Below are 18,502 nucleotides of genomic sequence, written 5' to 3' on the forward strand. Positions count from 1 at the left end.
CCCCCCCCCCCCTCCTCGGTCGATGGGAGGTCGACGTCACACCCTGCCAGCGGAGGAGTGGATGGCCTCAGTAATAAAATACATGAAGAGAATCGAGGAAAAAGAGAAGATTGGCCGGGGACGGACAGCAACACGGCGTGTATCCCTTGTATTCTTACTCCGCTGAGTCGCCACGGACATGTGCGCCTTTTAAATCAAACTGGGATATATTTTCCGACGCGGCAGCAAGAGTTCCGGTTGAAATGCTGGTGTTGTGACAGGCTTTCTTAGTTTTTTTTTTTTTTGAGCAGACAGAGAGAGAGATAACTGTACTGTATTCCAGCGTAGCGGATTGGAGTGAAAGTCCGCCATATTCCGCCTCACCACGCCCGGGAGTCGAGCCATTGGAAAAACAAACGGACAGCTTCTTATTCATGTGTTTTTCTCGCCGCCCTCAGCCGCTGACGGTAACTTGGAAACAAGGGATTTTGGTGATTGAAAAAATATCAACATTGAGGACTTTGGATACGCCGACCGGACACGGGTGACAATGCTGGACGAGATCACACAGAGCAGCACCGAGGATGTGTCTTAAAGGGATCTGTTGATCATATTGAGACGGAAAAGCAGATTTCACATATTCCTCTCAAACTGTTTTGAAGCTGTCTGTAAGAGCCATAAAGCGAACTGAAACGGGGGGAGGGTGGGAGGGGGATGGCGGGAGGAGGGGGGGGGTTCAATAATTTTTCAAACATCTGATTTTTGCTCCTGTCCTACAATCTGAACGCTGCTTTGGCTCATTATAAGGGCGTCCACGCGTTCTTTCACCACAAGCAGGCCTGTATGAGGACGTTATTTGGCTTTTCGCAGGCCTCTGGTTTCCCCCTCCCGACGAATGTGAAATCTGGATGACTCAGTAAGAGGGGGGTGGGGGGGGGGGGAGGGAGGGAAGCGGAAAAGTGCGTGTTTGAAAAGGAGCGAGAATGACCCTGGAATCCATAATGGCGTGTTGCCTCAGCGAGGAGGCGAAAGAAGCCAGGCGGATCAACGACGAGATCGAGAGGCAGCTCCGCCGGGATAAGAGGGACTCACGCCGGGAGCTGAAACTGTTGCTTCTCGGTAAGCTCGGCAGAGGAGAGGAGGGGAGGGGAGGGGAGGGGAGGGAGAGGAGAGGGGGGTGAGCGATGCAAATCCACAAATTCCTCCCTCATCAAAAATACCTTTGTCGGGAGGGGGGTGAGGGTCCACTAATGGGGGCTTCCTACCTGAGGGAAGTTAGGGAGTCGGTGCTTGAAACATGTCTGTGTTGGGAGTCGAGTGCACAGATTTGTCAGCTCAGCTTTGGGAGGAGATGCTGTCCAGCCAGGCCTAGATGGCTTCCACTGTTAAAAAAAAAAACACCTGATGTCCAGTTGGTATCGAAGTAAGAAATGCACAGCTCTCCCCAAAGCTCCTTTCTTTGTAACTTCCCATGCTTTTACAGGTCTAACAACCTGTGCAGCCAGGCCCACAGGGGCCCCTCCGGGCGGTGTGCTTATGAGTGTGACAAATGCTGCCAGGGCCAAAGTCTGCTCTTTATTGGGCGTAATCAAGACAGTTTTGCATCTTAACGCCAAGCCCTAGCAATGATTATATCACAGCTCTATATGTGAAACTCGCCATCCTGCGTGGAAAGCTTCGTGTGGCCGTGCTTTTATTGTTCTATTCATGTAAATCTTTCTCTGAGCCAGGGCAGCAGCCGTGCCGTGTGTGTAGAGGTCTGATTGTAGTTTCAGCAACAAAAAAAAAAAACTTGACTCAGAATCTCGATACCTGCGTATTTTCAGTGCGGTGTCAGGAAAGGGGAGAGGGTGGAAATTTTTCTGGAGTATTAGTCACACTGAAGAAATGTGAGGAAAACAAGTCATCTACTTACCATCCTGTTTTTAATTAGATTTTCAGCGAAAAGCCCATTAGAGGTGATGACTGTGGTCCTGGAGAGTGGTGCCAGAAGCCTCCTCTTGACCCAGGGCTGTCCTGAGCTCTCCTCTCAGTTCTTTGGCTGTAACACAAAAGAGATCTGTACATCCAAGTTTTGCCTGTAGATGAATTTTTTTTTTCTCGTGAGACTTTTCTCCTTTGCCCAGCTGTTAGCATTAACTGATGTAATAACCACCCCCCCCCTTAAAGGATTTGAAGGCGCTGACTGGCCCTTGTTAAGTATGGACAAATAATTGCGTTATTGTTGGCCCTTAATCTCTCTTAATACCTAACAATTTGCTCATTATTCTGGCACTTAAACAGCCAGCCACCTAAACGGTAACATGTCAGACTGGAATCTAACGTTCCTCAGGATATATATTGCATTTATTTAACATATTTAGTCTCTGTCCTCATGCTATGTAAAATCTGAGCACCTATACCAAGTGATTAAGGAGCATGTTTCATGTTTAATGCCTGCTTTGTGTGCTATCAGTTAACCACCTGCTTCTATAAGTCTATAGGCTATCATATTGCAGAGCATCATGGAAGCGTGCCTCTAATGACGAGGTGTCCCCAATTAAATTTGCTGTCGTAGAAAATGCACATAAGGAGCTATTTAGAGTTAAACATGTTCTCAACCGTGAGCGTGGGTATAGGTTTTGGACAGCAGTTTCCTGTGCTGTGACCCTGAAATGTTTAAGGAGCTGTATGGAGAGGCTCAGGAATATTAAAAAGGAAATGTAATATGGTCAAGGCTAAATCAGGACAATAGACCTTAGTTATCCCTCTACTAAGTAGGGACATTCGGACATGCAATTGGCAAACAAACGTCTGACCTGCTTAAACAATCGGGGCCAAGTTACCAGTTTTGTTTAAGAGCCTGTTTAATGTCTCTACAAATCAGCGACGACCCCCCCCCTGTGAAATTCTGTGTGTGTGTGTGTGTGTATTGTTGTACTCCACCGCTCACACTTCAAGTGGTCGAGTTAACCAGAGGAAGTTCTGCGTGCTCTATTTGGTTCCAATAACCCATTTTCCATAAGTGCATTGTGGGTTTTTAAAACTCACTAATTGCCTCGTCTCCTGTGGGACTTCGGCACAGAACTGCCCGGTCCAGTTTAGATGGTTTCCTGAGAAAGTCCATCACAAGTTTGGTTTTTTTTCTTCATCAATCGTCTTGGTTTTTAGACTTTTTAGGCAGCATGTCGGCGCTCCACCTGGTGTATCTGAGATCCATTTAGGCTTTAAACTAATAATGCTAATGATGCTAACATTACGATGGAAGAGTTTTGCAGCAGTACAAACATAGTTTGTCGGCTAAAAAGACAAGCTGGTGCCCCTTCCGTTGTAAGATGCAATTGGGAGTCAAAGTTGGTGATGGAGATGTTCCCAAAGCTCAGTCAACGTGTGCGTAAAGGACGGCCAGCATGGTGAGAATAAGCTGCTCTATACTTTGACTTTGCTCAGTTCTGTATAATCAGTAAGAGCAAGAAAAGATTAACCACGGTGGTTCGACAAGGACACTTTTTGGGGGGTCGCTATGGCGCAAACGTGGCGTGGAAAGGGCCAGAAAAGGGTAGAGGACTGAAGAAGAATCAAGTTGAGTTGTAACGTTTCCACATTCTCACGCCAACAACAAAAATAACAGGAGTGTTTTATGTTGTGTTGATGAATGTCGTTAATATGCTCCAACCCAGAGAAGTCCCACAACCCAGGCTCCTGTGTTTGATAGCGTTACAGCAACATTAACCACACTCCTTTCGTTATTTCCAGTTTGCCATCTATGATCAAAACACTCAGAGTAGGCCTATGCCTCGGCTCAATTAGCCACATAAAGTTAGCTAATCTTCTGCTAAGTTAGCAACATCATTTACAGATTGTTCTTTGGAATGAAATGGCAAAATGTGAAGGTAAATGGCAGCATAACACAAGTATATGAGAATAAGTAAAGATTTAATACTTGGCCTTATCAGTGAGCATTAGGTAGTGATGTGTTTTTTTCCAGATATGTCAGTGACTTGTGTGTGTGGTCATGAAGACACTTCCCATGATGCCATGCAACTTTGTGCTGCCACCAATGTGCGCCTTTAAGTGTTGCTTTGATTGGAAGATGTTTTATGGCAGAAATGCTTTTGAATATTTGATAGCATCCACTACGAATCCTTGCACTTTGCATTCTTAAGCGAAAAGAAAGCTAAATCAATCGACTGCTAACTGCTCACCGATCACAAGCAGCTGTGAGGACAGATGTGGTTAGGCTTTGTTGTGCTTACAAAAACCCCGAAGTCATATTCTGAGCCGTAACGAAAGATTTCTGAACGCGTTCAGTTCACAAAATAATCCCGATGTATCTGTGGATCGCGTGTACAGCACTTTTATTGCGGCATTAGAATGGGCTGCTCATTTACTAAAGTGGCACAGCCCGTCTCCGATCCTCGAGAGACCCGTGGACCTAGTTTTGATACCTGCCCCCCTTTTTACATACACAAAATAAGAAAAGTGGGATGACTGGGTGTGTAGAGGAGTCCGATTTAAAGCGTCAGAGGAGGCCAGAACACTTCTGAAGAACCTATTCCTGTGACAGTGACTAAAGATGGCCGTTAAACTGTGTTGCTGTTGACGTCATCCGTCAAAAACATTTGTTTAAATGGTGATCCGCACAATCGCTGTCGGCTCCGTTTATCGGACAGATGAAAGCTGTGGGAACTCTGTCAAGGCCACGACTGAACAAAGTCCACCTCAACCCTCAACAAACACGGGGCTGTAATTGGGCGAGGAAGCGCTGCACATCTGTAGTTTATGATTTGTGTATGAATCCAGCCAAGATAAGAGGGCAGCGATAGAAAGTGTAGAGTTTCAAAGAGTCCCGAAGCGCCGTAGAGCAGTTAATGCGTAACACCTGCCAAGAAATGTGTTGCCGTTTAGAAGCTGCCAGCCATTCACACAATGAGTAGATTAAACACCCACAGGAGTGACTTTCTTAATGAAAGCGAGAAACAAAAGCAGCTCGGCTGCTCAAAAGAAGATGAATTTCATTCTATGAGAGTTGCTGTTTTTCAGTGGAACCTGTTAAGTTCCCGCTGGGTGCAAATATAGCTCCACATGCACTGAAACTAGAGCCGTAACTGCCGTCGTATAATGTTGTACGTCTCTGAGCCCACGGCCTGTTTTGGCACTGTGCTTTTCTGCATTCGGTGACATTACATTTTGTGCCGAACTCCTGTTCAGGTAACTGCAGTAGCGAGGGGCAGGATTTGCGGTTCCTGTCGCCGTGTTTAGCAGTCCTCCAGTTCGAAGTTTACTGGGAGCCTACAGTAGTGCTATGTCGCCTGTCAAAGCCCTGCGTCGTTTGAACTTTGCTCAACTTTAGTCAGGAGCAGGGCTGAAAGCAAAGGCCCCACCGTGTGTTTCGTGAGGGGCAGAAAAACATGTTCCAGTCAACTGGGAAAAAAAAAAAAACCCTTTCTCTTGTGTTAACTCTGTCCTTGAACTGCAGCTAAGATATTGGCAGTGGGTTCCTTTTTTTCCTGACTCATGAACTTGCTTTTGAAAGTCAGCTGCAGGCATCACTGTGCGTAACTAACGCTGATGCTGTGGTGGATTTTAGGGGCTGTTGAAACGCAAAAGTAAGACTGCGAGAAGATTATTTATTTATTTTTTTTTTACAGACAAAGAGCAGCTTGTGCTTTCTTTTAAATTTCTTTTTCACCCCCTCCCTCCGAGTCCAACTGCATTCTTAAGTCCTGAGGCTTGGCATGGTCACCTCAGATATGATGCTCATCCATAAAAGTCAACCTCAAACACAGGTTAATCTGGGGTCACTGAACTGATTTCAATCAACCCCTAATGGCCAACTTCGGTACATTAATTTTCCATCAAGACCCAGATGTAGGCTTAGCAATCCCAAATTATTTTGAGGAAATGATCAAACATTGATATGAAAGCATCTAAATTTTCTGCAGCCTACGGTTTTCACCACACTTTGTTCTGTGGTCTGGTCCAGAAGGATATCGGAACAAAGGCAAAATCCAGTGTCTTTCCGCCAATCTAAAACCTATCCGTCCACCTAATTAAGAAACCCCCGTGCACTGCCATTCTTAGACATGTTAACATGTACATATGGCGGCTTATATATTACGAGGAAGGTGGCAAAAACGAGCAGTTCAAACCGTGTCTGGGCGCTTCAGCCTTGCAGCTGTTGCAGCTAAACACGGATTCAGACAGCCAGGGTTTCGTAAGTATCGACCTTGCAAGGTAAGACTTGTCAGTGCTGGCAATCCGGCGCGAGGTTCGTCTAACATCAACGAGTAAAACCTTTTGTGCATCTCCTTTTAGGCATTGAATTAATGTCTTGACAGAAGTTGAAGGTTTTGAGATTCCGCGCCGTCTCTGCCTTTGCTGTTACTTTAAAAAGTATTCTTGATCATTCGTTTTTGATTGGGTTATCCAGTAAATTTGCGGCTGCTGTTCAGCAGCAGGATTTTGGCCCTAAGGCTGAGGCGTCTGTCTGAGGGACACTGCATGAGGGTCAGTTTCATTATTAATGCTTTCTCTGCTCATGTCGAACCTAGAAATTAGGATCCCTGCAATAGAAAGTCAGTTTCTCTGGGCATTTTAACAGTTGAGCAACCAGTTTGGGCTTTAGTTAGTCATTGCCCAGCAGCAGAGAGGCAACTTTTGATGAAATGGGTATACAGTGCAAATAATAGCAACTTATCCAAGAGACTGTTGGTTACACGAGACTCCAGCACACACCACACAACTGACAGCTGACACACACACACACACGCATAGGCTCTTTTCTTACAAAGTTATTCAAGTGGAGGTAAAGTCGGACAGAGCATTTGTTCTGCCAAGATTCTCAATGAACCAAAGAGAAAGTACATCCCCCCCCCGATTCTTCACGCCCCAGTAGTTCCTGTCATCACTGATGGGAGAGAGATGTTGTTCTTGGTCTCTCACCAGACCACGCAAACAGGCTGAGGGAAAAGTGGCCCTCTCGTGATATTCTACATGTGAGCGCGTGCAGCAGGTTTGCACTGGACCCCCTCAACTGGATGCGGTGTCACAGAAAAACATGCTTTTCTCCCACAGGAAAAACACATTTGCATTCACATTTGAGGATAGCTTAGTCTACTTTGGTTAGATCCACAGGCATGAAGGAGGGACATGAAATGTGTACAAACTGTTTAACTGTACACAAAATACTTATTTTTTTTATTTAACCATACAAAATTTAAGGGAAAATTGAGAAGAATTGCAAAACAACTCTTAGGCAGGATAATACTGTGTAACTGTAAGTCATATGTAAAGGACATAAATGTAGATATTCTTCAGAATGTTGAAAGCGGCTCAGTTGGATTTTACATCCACAAAGCTGTTGTAATCCCGTAAAAATTCCAACGTTTCTTATGCTTTTCCCAACGAGGTTCAGGAAAATGCCAAGCGATCGAATGTCGATTTGAGGAGCTCGAGTGCTGACACTGTAGATTAAATGTGTTGTGTGGCTGGATGAGACCCCAGCACAAATCTACTAAATAAATAAACTCTTTGTCCTCTTTTCCTGTCTACTTTCTCAGGCACTGGGGAAAGTGGGAAGAGCACATTCATCAAACAGATGAGGATTATCCATGGCGCCGGTTACTCCGACGAAGACAAGAGGGGTTTCACCAAACTGGTCTATCAGAACATCTTCACAGCCATGCAGGCCATGATCCGAGCCGCGGAGACTCTTAAAATCCCCTACAAATATGAGCACAACAAGGTATCCGAGATCCTCTCGCCCCGCTATGACAATGGAAGTTAAGAGTGATAGATGGTTTGGTAGAGAGCAAGTAAGTCTCTACAAAGTGGTCAGAGCATGCCTGCATATTTTTAGAGTGCCGTCTATCTTTTCGGGAACAGCCATCCATAATCATTTCCTGTCCTTTTTAACACTTCCTGTGTCCTTAAAGCACTCGAGTGCTCCATCACACTTTGTATATTTGTGTTTGCTTGCATGTTTTGGGTGCATTCGAAACCATGCGCACAATTAGACGTCTGTAAATGGACGAGAAGGACCTGCACTATTCACCCAACTGTCAATCATCTCTTCGGTCTGTCTGTTTTTTTTTTTTTTCACCTTCCTCTTTTATAGGAGTTGCTCTATAGGAGTCTTAGCTTTGGTAGCTGCTGCCGTGACCTCTTACTCGCACTTTTTTTTGCCCGATGAGAGTGACAAATGAAAGGAAATGGTGCGTAGGAGTGGTCACCCTGGCAACATTTTTTTTTTTTTTTTTTTTTTTTTTTTTATCAGACCATGTCAGGTGTCAGCTAACCACATGTTTCAGTTTCTCTTTGTCTGTCGAAGAAACAGAGAAATAAGTTTTTGGAGAAATCTGCTTCAGAGGGCTGATTCATAGATTCCAAATGTTACTTTGACATCCTGAATTGAAACCATAATCTCAAATGTTAAGATCTCCTAAGCATTCAGAATGTCCCTGATTCAATTATTATATAACATATGGATATTGTTGACATTGTAACTCTGTTTGAATTCTGTTTATGTCAGTCACATTTTATCATATTATATTATATGATATTCTACTGCATAAACATTTTATCAGCGCTGTCATTTCTGCTGAGACAAGATGTTCCTGACTACCATAAACTGCAATAGAGAGCTCCTAAAACTGGATGCTGTAAAGTGCTCACACTTGCCTCTGCGACTGCTATATAATTTATACTAGTTTGAAAAGAACAGAACATTCATTTGATCTTTTTTTTTTTTCTTCTCCTTTTTAAGTGGGCATTCGGTTTTAAGTATTCATTAGAGTGTTTTGGAATATTTAGGGCAAATCTCACGGGGGAGATTTCTGGAGACTGTTAGAGGGCTCAAGCAATCATATCACCACAAGATGTTGGCTAAACCTCCAGCTACTCTGTCTGCCGTCGTGTTGGCAGTTTTCAAACAGCTTAGCTTCCACTCAAAAGAGAAAATACAGTCACTGAAACCTCGAAACACTCCAAAAGAGAAGCTTGTAATATCGCTTGTAATTGATAATGTAAAGCTTTATGCTGGAGATGCAGGTTGCCACGGGATCACCAAACGCCAAGTGTGCAAACGGTGAGATTTAGAATGAGCTCGGCTTGAACGTGGTTTCAGTGGATCTCCATTCTCTAAAATCTCTTTCGCTTCCTGTCTCTTTTTTTTTTTTTTTAAATTTCCAGACACCGTTTCACCCTCTTTGAAAACAGAAACACAGACCACAGTTTGAAGCTTGAAGCGTCTTCACGTTACTGCATTTTATTGCAGTGTTTAGTTAGATCCTAAAAAGCAAAGCAGCTCTTGATCTCAAAGTTTAGACTATATCTGCTGTAAGATTTAAATGAGGATCAAAGAGTTTGCGTTTTTAGTTTGATGCTTGATAAACTCAAAAATTCTTTAGACTGATCACAGTCCACTGCAGTCGCCCTGCTCTTCCTTTGCCTCTGATTGGCTGTTCTTTGTCGCTTTTTGATGCTTTAAATGGTTTGAGATAGAAATGTCAGGATTTTGATCCCGTCAGACGGCGAGATTTTACAGAAGGGCAGTTTGAGAAAAGACGTTTGGTGCTCAGCCTGCCGGGATCGAACTGCCAAATGGAAAAATTCACCCACATTCAGTGTTTGAGAAGATCTCGACTTAGTAAAATTAATTATTAGGTTATGTGTACAATGAGACGTCATACTTTGCACCCAACATGCAGCCTGAACACGCTGTTAACATATGGTTGAAGTGGGAAGTGTTTGTCTCTGGCAAAGGAGGTCACTGACATCATAAAGGAAGTGAAAATGAAACATGACCATGATGCTTTTACTGTCTTCTTGGTCATTTATAGTAAATGTCACAATCCAAGGCTGCCAAGCTTCTCAAACCTTTCCACTGAAAAACACTCGTGGCCTCGAGTCTCAGCGAAGCTCAGACTCTGCTGTTGGGTTTTAAGGTCTGTATTAGCGGGTTAAAGAAGGATCACGCCGTCCATCCACATCAGTGACTAAAGCTGATTAACGTATCTTATTCTTAGCATTATTAATTCCAGGAAAAATTGAAAAAATAAAAGAAATGTATGCGAGTTTCAGGAAAGCGTTAGAAGTGTGTTCCGTATAGGTTTTCGGGATATTCCACCAGTTCCACGCACAGCGTGTGCTACATTATAGAGCACTGCAGGTCCACATACAGTCAGTATCCTGTGTTGAATGAAAGGTTTCTAAGTAAGGGGTGGAGAGCGTTGCCATGTTCGGTAATTGCTGTAAGCCTTGATGCTAATGTGTCATCGCAGCTATTTATTTCAAAGTGACGTGTCAAAATAACTGCACGGCATTCGAGTAAAGTGTCCCCCGTTATTACGGTCTGGCTGAATGGAAATCACGCCTGCTCCATTTGTGCACAGCGCACAAGCGGCTTCGACATCCAGGCGCGTGTTGATCTCTTTAACAGACTTTTAATGGGAATCTGGGGCAGCAAAATGTTCCCCTTAGTGCCGTTCAAATCCCCAGTGGGATTTGAGCTTCTGATATTAGGTCCACGCTGAGCCTGGAGGTGCAAAGAAATTTCTGGATGTAGAAAATGCGAACCAGTAACAGACTAAATCACTGGATTAGGACTCCACAACCTGTACGGTGATTGTTTTTTTAAAATGATTTCTTATGTTTTGTGGTTTTTTTGGTTTGGAGACTCAAGTTTTCCTTCCTTTGTGCTGCCGCCTAGTTAAGGAGTGGGTTTCTGACTGTAAAATCACAGAACTTCCTGTGGGTTTGTTATCCACCAGGGCAACGCCAACATTGTGAGAGAGGTGGACGTAGAAAAGGTCAACGCGTTACAGAATCCTTACGTAGACGCCATCAAGAGCTTGTGGAATGACCCGGGCATCCAGGAGTGTTATGATCGGAGGAGGGAGTACCAGCTCTCAGACTCCACTAAATAGTGAGTAGAACGGAATTCCAACAAAACCAGAGAAGCCATGTTTGGGGGGGTGGTTTCCATGACAACAGATCCTGGATCATTTTTAATCCCTCTCTCTGTAGTTATCTGAATGCACTGGACCGTATCGCCGAACCTTCCTATCTTCCCACCCAGCAAGATGTGTTGAGGGTTCGAGTCCCCACCACGGGCATTATCGAATATCCGTTCGATCTTCAGAGTGTCATATTCAGGTGAGATCCCATATTTATTGCTATGATGTTGCTCTTATCTTTTGTTTTTAGCAGTTTTGTTTGTTTTGACTGCACATCCTCTGGAAGCCATAAAATTCAGAGACGATGAGCTCTGAGAGCCAATTATTGAGGAAAAAAAAAAAAATCTTAACTTGAACTTTTCTTGTAAAATCAGCTTTTGTAGTTGCGGTCGTGACGGTGCTGTGGGTACTGAAGTTTCACTTTAGATTCCTATCTGGCAAGTCAAAATGCGTCATGTAAGCATTGTGAAAGAGTTACCCAACAGCAAATGTCTTGTCTTTACTTCACTTGTGATAGAATTACTGTAGGAGACTCACAGCGTAATATCACAGTCACTTGAAGTTGCACTTAAATACGTGTCATTGCATTGGACCCCCCCCCCCTTTGGCTTTGATCTACAAAACAACTGCGTCCAACTCAAAATGGGCCAAAACTATTAACGAAAAGAGTCCGAAGAGCTCTGCTGGAACTCGCAGCGATTGTTTTTTTTTTCTCTCTCTTGAATGCTGCTGTCTTGACAGGATGGTGGATGTTGGAGGCCAGAGGTCAGAGAGGAGGAAGTGGATTCACTGCTTCGAGAACGTCACATCTATCATGTTCCTGGTTGCGCTCAGCGAGTACGACCAAGTCTTGGTGGAATCGGATAACGAGGTGATTTGTCTTCTTCTGTAGGGGAGGGGGGAGACCAAAAAAAACGAACAGAAACAGTTCAGTCACATAAAACTCTAAGTGATTACATTGTTATTTGGATGCTTTTTACTGTTTCAGGGGAATCGGCAGATGAGTTGAGAGATAAAAAGCTTGCTTTGATTGAAAATTGAAAATTCTCGTCCTGCTTGGATGTGCGCCGCCTCTTTTCCCGCTTGCATTTGTAAATGATCAGCCCAGCTGTTCTGAACGCCGCCTCAGGCCACGACTTCCTCTTCAGAGAATCTAGTGTATGTGGTTGGGTTTGCTAAAAGTGTGTTAACGAGCAGGTGTCCCTGCGTTCCTGTGCGTGTGCTGTCTGTGTTTGTGCTCACGTGCTCCTTCAGTTGTTCCTGCAAGCCTGCAAACTGCGCACACCGGCGCCCGCCCTTTCTATTCTGATGCCGGATAGCTTTAATAATGCACGGGGAAAAAAAAAAATTGGATTCGAAACTCTTAAAACACTGCAGCGCTGCGAGTTGGGCTCGCTTCCAGAATGGTTGTTTCGTTCAGTTAAACACCGAATTCGAGTGCAGGGGGAGATATTAACAACATGGCTGCTCTTCTCTCCTCTCATCCTCACTGCTCTCCCTCTGGTGCTGTTAAGCTTTTATTAAACTCTCCACTTAATGAGTTTGAAAGACTATGGTTTAATTAAGCCGTTAACCATCTCTCTCTCTCTGTGTCTTTCTCTCTTTCATCACTTCTTCACTACACCCCCACATATACACTCACACCCTCTGTGTAGAACCGGATGGAGGAGAGTAAAGCTCTGTTTAGGACGATAATCACGTACCCCTGGTTCCAGAACTCCTCGGTCATTCTGTTCCTCAACAAGAAGGACCTGCTGGAGGAGAAGATCATGTACTCTCATCTGGTCGACTACTTTCCAGAGTACGATGGTGAGTAGTAATCGCTTCGGACCAAGCATTCATTTTCTTTTGACATATCCTCTTGGGAAGTTGTAATCGTGCGAGACTTTTAAAAACGTGCACAAAAGGGACATCGTGCTTCTTTTTTTTTTTTTAAAGTAAGCTTGAAACTCATTCAGAAAATGTTCATCGCGGTCACACTTTAAGAAATGAAATTTCCTGAACCATCGGAGCTGTTCGGACAGTTTGAGCCAGACGTTTCCCCCAGCTGCTGTTCACACGTGTGCTTCACAGCTTTTCACTGGAAATCCGTCCTCGCAGCTGGAAACCGAAGGGGCGAGTCTGTCTCGAGCGCACGGGAGGCAGGACGTGATGCAGAAAATGCACTGCATCGAGCGGCAGGAATGAAATGAAATGGCTGTGGTATTATTACAGGGGTTTACAGATGAGAATAGCAGACAGGGCTTCTTGTGTTGATATCTGGACTCTGCAATAGACTGGAGCGGGGGGGTGGGCATCCTAGGCTGAGGCAACAACTCTCGCCAGAGCGCACACTCGCACAGCAAAGCACGTGGGTCAGTAACAAGTCTATACATCAACCGTAAGAGAGAATTTGAACTGAAAAGTGGACAGTTTCGACACAGCTGGATAGGATCCTAACACTGAGACACTGACTTGATGGGATTATTGTGACTGTGATTATTTAGCATGGTGTAGTTTTAACTGCTGAATACAGCCCGTTGTATTTGTAGTGATGCGGCATCATTCCCCCCCCCCCCCCTCAAACAGGTCCACAAAGGGATGCCCAAGCAGCTCGAGAGTTTATCCTCAAGATGTTCGTGGACCTGAATCCAGACAGCGATAAGATCATCTACTCTCACTTCACCTGTGCCACAGACACGGAGAACATCCGATTTGTCTTTGCTGCCGTCAAAGACACCATCCTGCAGCTCAACCTGAAGGAGTACAACCTGGTGTAGAGCGCCGCGGGGCGTCCGACTGCAGGCCCTCCACACACTGACTGACAAAATCTGTGAAAGGATGGATCACGCACGCACGCTCTCTCTCTCTCTGTCTCTGTCTCTTTCTCTCTCTCTCGCTCTCACACACACACATAGAAAAGAAATCTGAGGAAAACAAAAATCTAATGGTTGCATAATACTAATTTATTTGCCATTTGTTGACCTCCTGGTTCCCAAGGGGTGAATGAAGTAAAAGTTTTCTTGCTATTTAAGGCATTGATGGGAAACGGGGAGAGGAGGCAGGATATTGACAAGAGTCGAGGAAGGAGCTGAAATGCATGCAGCGGGCTCCGCCCCCTCCTGCCTTTTTATGAGACAAGAAGAAGAAAAGGTTGTCATTCCCTTTCTTTTTTTCTTTTTTCTTTTTTTTTGTCACCCTCCCTTGACACATGTCGTTTGAATCTGAAGCTTCATCAGGGGCATTTGCCAAACAGGAAGTGATGTGTGAGATCCGTAATTGACAGCTTCCTTTTTGCTACAACAGACCAATTGGCAAGTGTCTTGTTAAGTAGGCATAAACTGTGATTCTTAAATTATTTCTGTTTGATTTGATATTGATTGACTTTATTTCATAATTAATGTTGTTATCATTATTATTATTATTATTATTGCGTTGCATCGACCTTGGTACCATTGAATCAGTAGACCGTGCGACTGGAGGAACATTTCCTGCACGCGGGGGTTAATGATCTTTTCCTGAGCCACGGGCTTGTGGTTGATCTCGACCATGAAGTTCAGGACTGTGAGAGAAATTGGCTTTGAATGTTGTCTTTTTTCAGCATGCAACAAGATGTGAAAGCTCACGGCTGCTCTGCCGTTTCAAAGCAGAGTCAAGAAAGCGGCAGTGACTTTCCGCAGCCTGAAGGGAGCAGAGGTGATCGCTTCTGTTCGACTGTGCCACATTAACGCTTTTTATTACGCCAAAATGTGTGTTTGTTGCCAAAACAACGCAAGCCCAAGACTCCACTTTGCACTTCAATGAGTTGAGGAGTGTTACGGAAAGAAAAGGGCAGGGCGACAAGTGCAGAACGAACGGACTGATTGACTTAACAGACCGACTTATTGATGAACCAACCAGATTCTGAAGTATTCACCAAAGTCTGCGCTCAGTATTCAGTATTCACCCACTCAGCATGGACTGACTGAAGCTACAAGAGGATGCAGCCACTCCAGCGCACTGAACTGCTCAAACAGTGTCCAACCACGACCTTGCGCATGGCTACAAGCCCCCCCCCCCCCTTCCTGTCGACTGACTAGTTACAGTTAAGCTGTCTCTTTGCAACTGTCCAATCACAGCCCGGCTGTCTTGACTGTTGTAGTTGAATAGCAGTGGAGAATACATTTGGTTAGTTGCTGTGTAAAATGGCAGAGTGTTGATGTTCAGTTTGTACCAAAGTAAGCCCTTCCTGTTTATAATTGGCACCTCTTAACTTGCTTTTGAGTATTTTTTTTGTAACAGTTCCCTAGAACATAAGCCTGTAATTTACATTTATTGAGGCATAGTGCAATTATGAATGCTATAATCATTGTACATACATCTCTCTCTCTATATATATATATATATATATATATCAGGGGCATATGCACATATATATATATATATGTATATGTGTGTGTGTGTATATATATATATATGTATATGTGTGTGTGTGTATATATATATATATATATATATGTATATGTGTGTGTGGCAGCATCTTTGTTGGCTTTGTAATCATTACTTTTTTTGGCAGATTGAATGTGCGGTATTGAAAATATGTATCTATGTAATTGTATTGTACGTCTAATGGCTAATTAATTTTTTTTGGAAGAGAGAAGAAAAAAAATGTTATTTACATGTTTGTTTTTGTTTCCTTTTTCCAAAGAGGAGAATGTAAATTTCGTGTTTTGCCATTTTTATTTCTCAGCAAAGAAACATCGTTAGGCTTCAGAACCGCATTAAGAGGAATGTTGTGATATTTCAGCGGTTTGTCGTTGAGTTGCCTTTTGTGCGAATAACCGCAGACTGAATCCAACCTCCAGGGTTAATTGTAACGGTTTAGTTCTCTACAGGCTTCAGGAAACGAGCGCTCGTCAGCTTCTCCATAAGTATTGATCAACTTTGAGAGTCCTCTGTCCACACTGCACCCCTCGTGGTCCTGAATACTCCCCACCCCACCGCCGACTACATCTGTAGGCAGGATGTTTTGGTTCATAAGTATTGTTTGGCCAGCATGGGTGACGGCAGGGTAAGTGTTGACTTTGGAGAAAGAAAAAAAAAAAAAATCTTAATAAGATTAGTTTTTCTTATTGGTAATTCTTCACGCTACATACACAAACTCAGTGTTAAAGCCCATCGGTCAGAGGCGGTGATGGTACACACAATGATGTCCAAAGCAGCAACTCTAATATTCGACCCTTTAGGATGAAGTTTCTTTTGCGTTGCTTTAACTTCTCTATTGCCACGGTTTCATTAGAATGTACAGTACTATGTTATGGCTTTTATTTATGGGAAAAAGAAAGGGGAAAAAAACGAGAAAAGACAACAGTTCACATGTACATATTGCCTTATAAGCTGTGCCTCTGAAGTCTCATGCAAGGCACCAGTGTTTCAATGAGAAGAGAAGCTAGTGCAGCTGATAATGTCCCGTTGTGCAGCTGGAGGACTGTTTGCTTTTGGCTTTGTTGTTCTGTGCTATAAGAAGCTCTGGGAACAGCTTCAAAGTGTACCTCACGTAGCCATTTTAACATAATTACAGGACATTATAAGCGCCTCACGAGTGAATTGTAATCGGAGTTGACTTTCTATTGATTTTGTAAAGTTGTCACGTCAGATTCACGTCTTAAAACCCTTACCACTGTGCGTTACGATGCATTGAACTGCCTGCCGTGGCGAGGACTGCTCCTGCACACGGGGAAGTGTAGAATGTGCTCGCAAGGTGTCACAATTTGGACTCCAAACCATTAGCAGCAACCTGCTGAGTGTTTTGGCCACATTTGGCTGTGTTTTGGCACCCAGGGGCCACTTTGGCAGGTAACCAGCCCGCACTCGGAGGTCCTGTTGTTTTCAGATATTTCAGCTGGCTGGTGGATTAGCTCTCAAGGATGGTTGACTTTGGCAGGCTTCAACCAGTGCAACCAGTTAATTCCAAGTCCAATCCACAGTGAGCTTGAAGTAAATAAAGATTGTACAGTCACCACTCACCAACGGCAGTGGGACAGACCGCACACACTTCTGCTAAATGTTTAAGTGTTGTCAGTGTGGTTCTGCTCGTTGCCAGGAGGGATGTTTTGAAGCTGGACTATAGTTTCAACCTATTGGTGCAGATGATTGCTTGTTGTGTCCCTGCTGTTGTAAAGAGGCTGGTTCCGCTGGCCCTCTTCCTTAAAGGGAAAATCCACAGGTAAATTATTCACAGCAGAGACTATGTGAGTCAAAAGAAATGGTTCCCAAATCTGAAATGGATGTCTTTTGTACAATTATAGATGAATTGCAACACAACTGAATACATACAAAAATGTATGACTGGAGTTGGTGATGAATAGGAGCCAAATAAGATTATGCAAGTGATCTGTTCCTGTTTACCGAGTCATGTCGAGGCTGGATTTTCCCTTTAAGCAAGCAAAGACTCCAGTTGATGTGGATTTGGTGGCACACATTGCCGCCAGCAACCCCCGCTGTTCGAGATTCATGCAGTATGTCCCAAAGCAGTTCAGTTTTTTGCAGTATATGGAGAGCTGCAGGGTTTGGAGATGTAACTTCCCATAAACTGCTCTTTTTCTCAAGTTTCAGCCACATCATCTGATTGATTTCAGCTAGTGTACTTTTGAGTTTTTTTTGCCTCCAAATCCTGACGAAATTAAGTTTATTAACTAATTTTGAAATAGTGTTATGATGATCTACAATCATACTTGTGTAAAATGTTTCCTGTATCCATAAAGTCGCACTCCTTGAACATGTTTCTGAATGAAGCAACATGTTTCTTTTCAACTCTTGTCGACTCTCATTTTTTATTTTCTGTGATTTATTTTTTATTTTTCAAAACCCAGCTGTCATTTCTACACTCTTTTACTCACAGCTTTAGTTTAGATCAAAGCACAGAGCTTTCCTACACCCATTACATATTGCATTTGCATTGCAAACCGCCACAGGTCCTGAAAGTCTAGGTAAAGGTAAAAGGCGTCTGTTTATTTTAGAAAAGTAACTCTTGCTAAGAGATATTATCAAGAGACACACAAGATTAAGCTTTAATTTAGGATATTAGTTGTTTTTTTCTGTTTTGTTCATGCAGAAGAAACCACTCAAAGACAAAAAAGAGACCAGAAATTTAATGGTGGCAAATTAGAAAGAGCTGTGGGCCTTCTCTACAAATCTCTCTGAAAACGTCAGGCAGCTTTCTTTAAATTAAAAACCGAGACAGCGACTCACAGAAAGTTCTAGAAATCACAAGGAAGAAAACCATCACTATCCACAGTCTTGGTTTTGAATAGGAGCTGATGGACCTCCACCCAAAAACTGAGGCTGGTGTGAATACAGCAGCCAACAGCTTCCCTTTGAGCACTATCTGTACTGAAGAATACTGGCTGTGGAAGGAAATTAGAAACTAAACTGGAGTTTAACACTTGAGAAGATAGTTCCTTTTTAAAGTAAATTACACATTTTCTTTTGAGTTTTATGAAGATTGTGAGCACTTACCTGCACAACTCAAGCTCATTTAACTTTATATTATCGTCTCAGTTTCATTATAATGCTGTGACATTATTACTTGCCCTTGCAAGACTCAGTGCCGCGAAAACCTCACAGTC

The 18,502-nt window shown here is 43.6% G+C and overlaps 1 protein-coding gene across 1 annotated transcript; it reads left to right on the forward strand.

Moving 5' to 3' along the window:
* Positions 1-714: 714 nt before the first annotated feature.
* On the forward strand, positions 715-15,283 carry LOC140309822 (guanine nucleotide-binding protein G(q) subunit alpha). Its single transcript, XM_072387839.1, has 7 exons — positions 715-1,098; positions 7,521-7,705; positions 10,731-10,885; positions 10,987-11,115; positions 11,658-11,787; positions 12,572-12,725; positions 13,485-15,283. The coding sequence occupies exons 1-7, from the start codon at positions 963-965 to the stop codon at positions 13,673-13,675; spliced, it is 1,080 nt and encodes a 359-aa protein (XP_072243940.1). The 5' UTR covers positions 715-962; the 3' UTR covers positions 13,676-15,283.
* Positions 15,284-18,502: the final 3,219 nt, after the last annotated feature.

Source organism: Leuresthes tenuis, unplaced genomic scaffold (assembly GCF_036924035.1).
Source record: "Leuresthes tenuis unplaced genomic scaffold, fLeuTen1.0.hap1 SCAF_6, whole genome shotgun sequence".
Classification (NCBI taxonomy): domain Eukaryota; kingdom Metazoa; phylum Chordata; class Actinopteri; order Atheriniformes; family Atherinopsidae; genus Leuresthes; species Leuresthes tenuis.

What these genes read in the sequence shown, in the direction of transcription:
- LOC140309822 (XM_072387839.1), top strand. Translation starts at nt 963, where the DNA reads ATGACCCTGGAATCCATAATGGCGTGTTGCCTCAGCGAGGAGGCGAAA. An exon ending in CTCTCAGACTCCACTAAATA is followed by an intron (nt 10,886 to 10,986) that starts GTGAGTAGAACG and finishes CTCTCTCTGTAG; the next exon opens with TTATCTGAATGCACTGGACC. An exon ending in CTTCAGAGTGTCATATTCAG is followed by an intron (nt 11,116 to 11,657) that starts GTGAGATCCCAT and finishes CTGTCTTGACAG; the next exon opens with GATGGTGGATGTTGGAGGCC.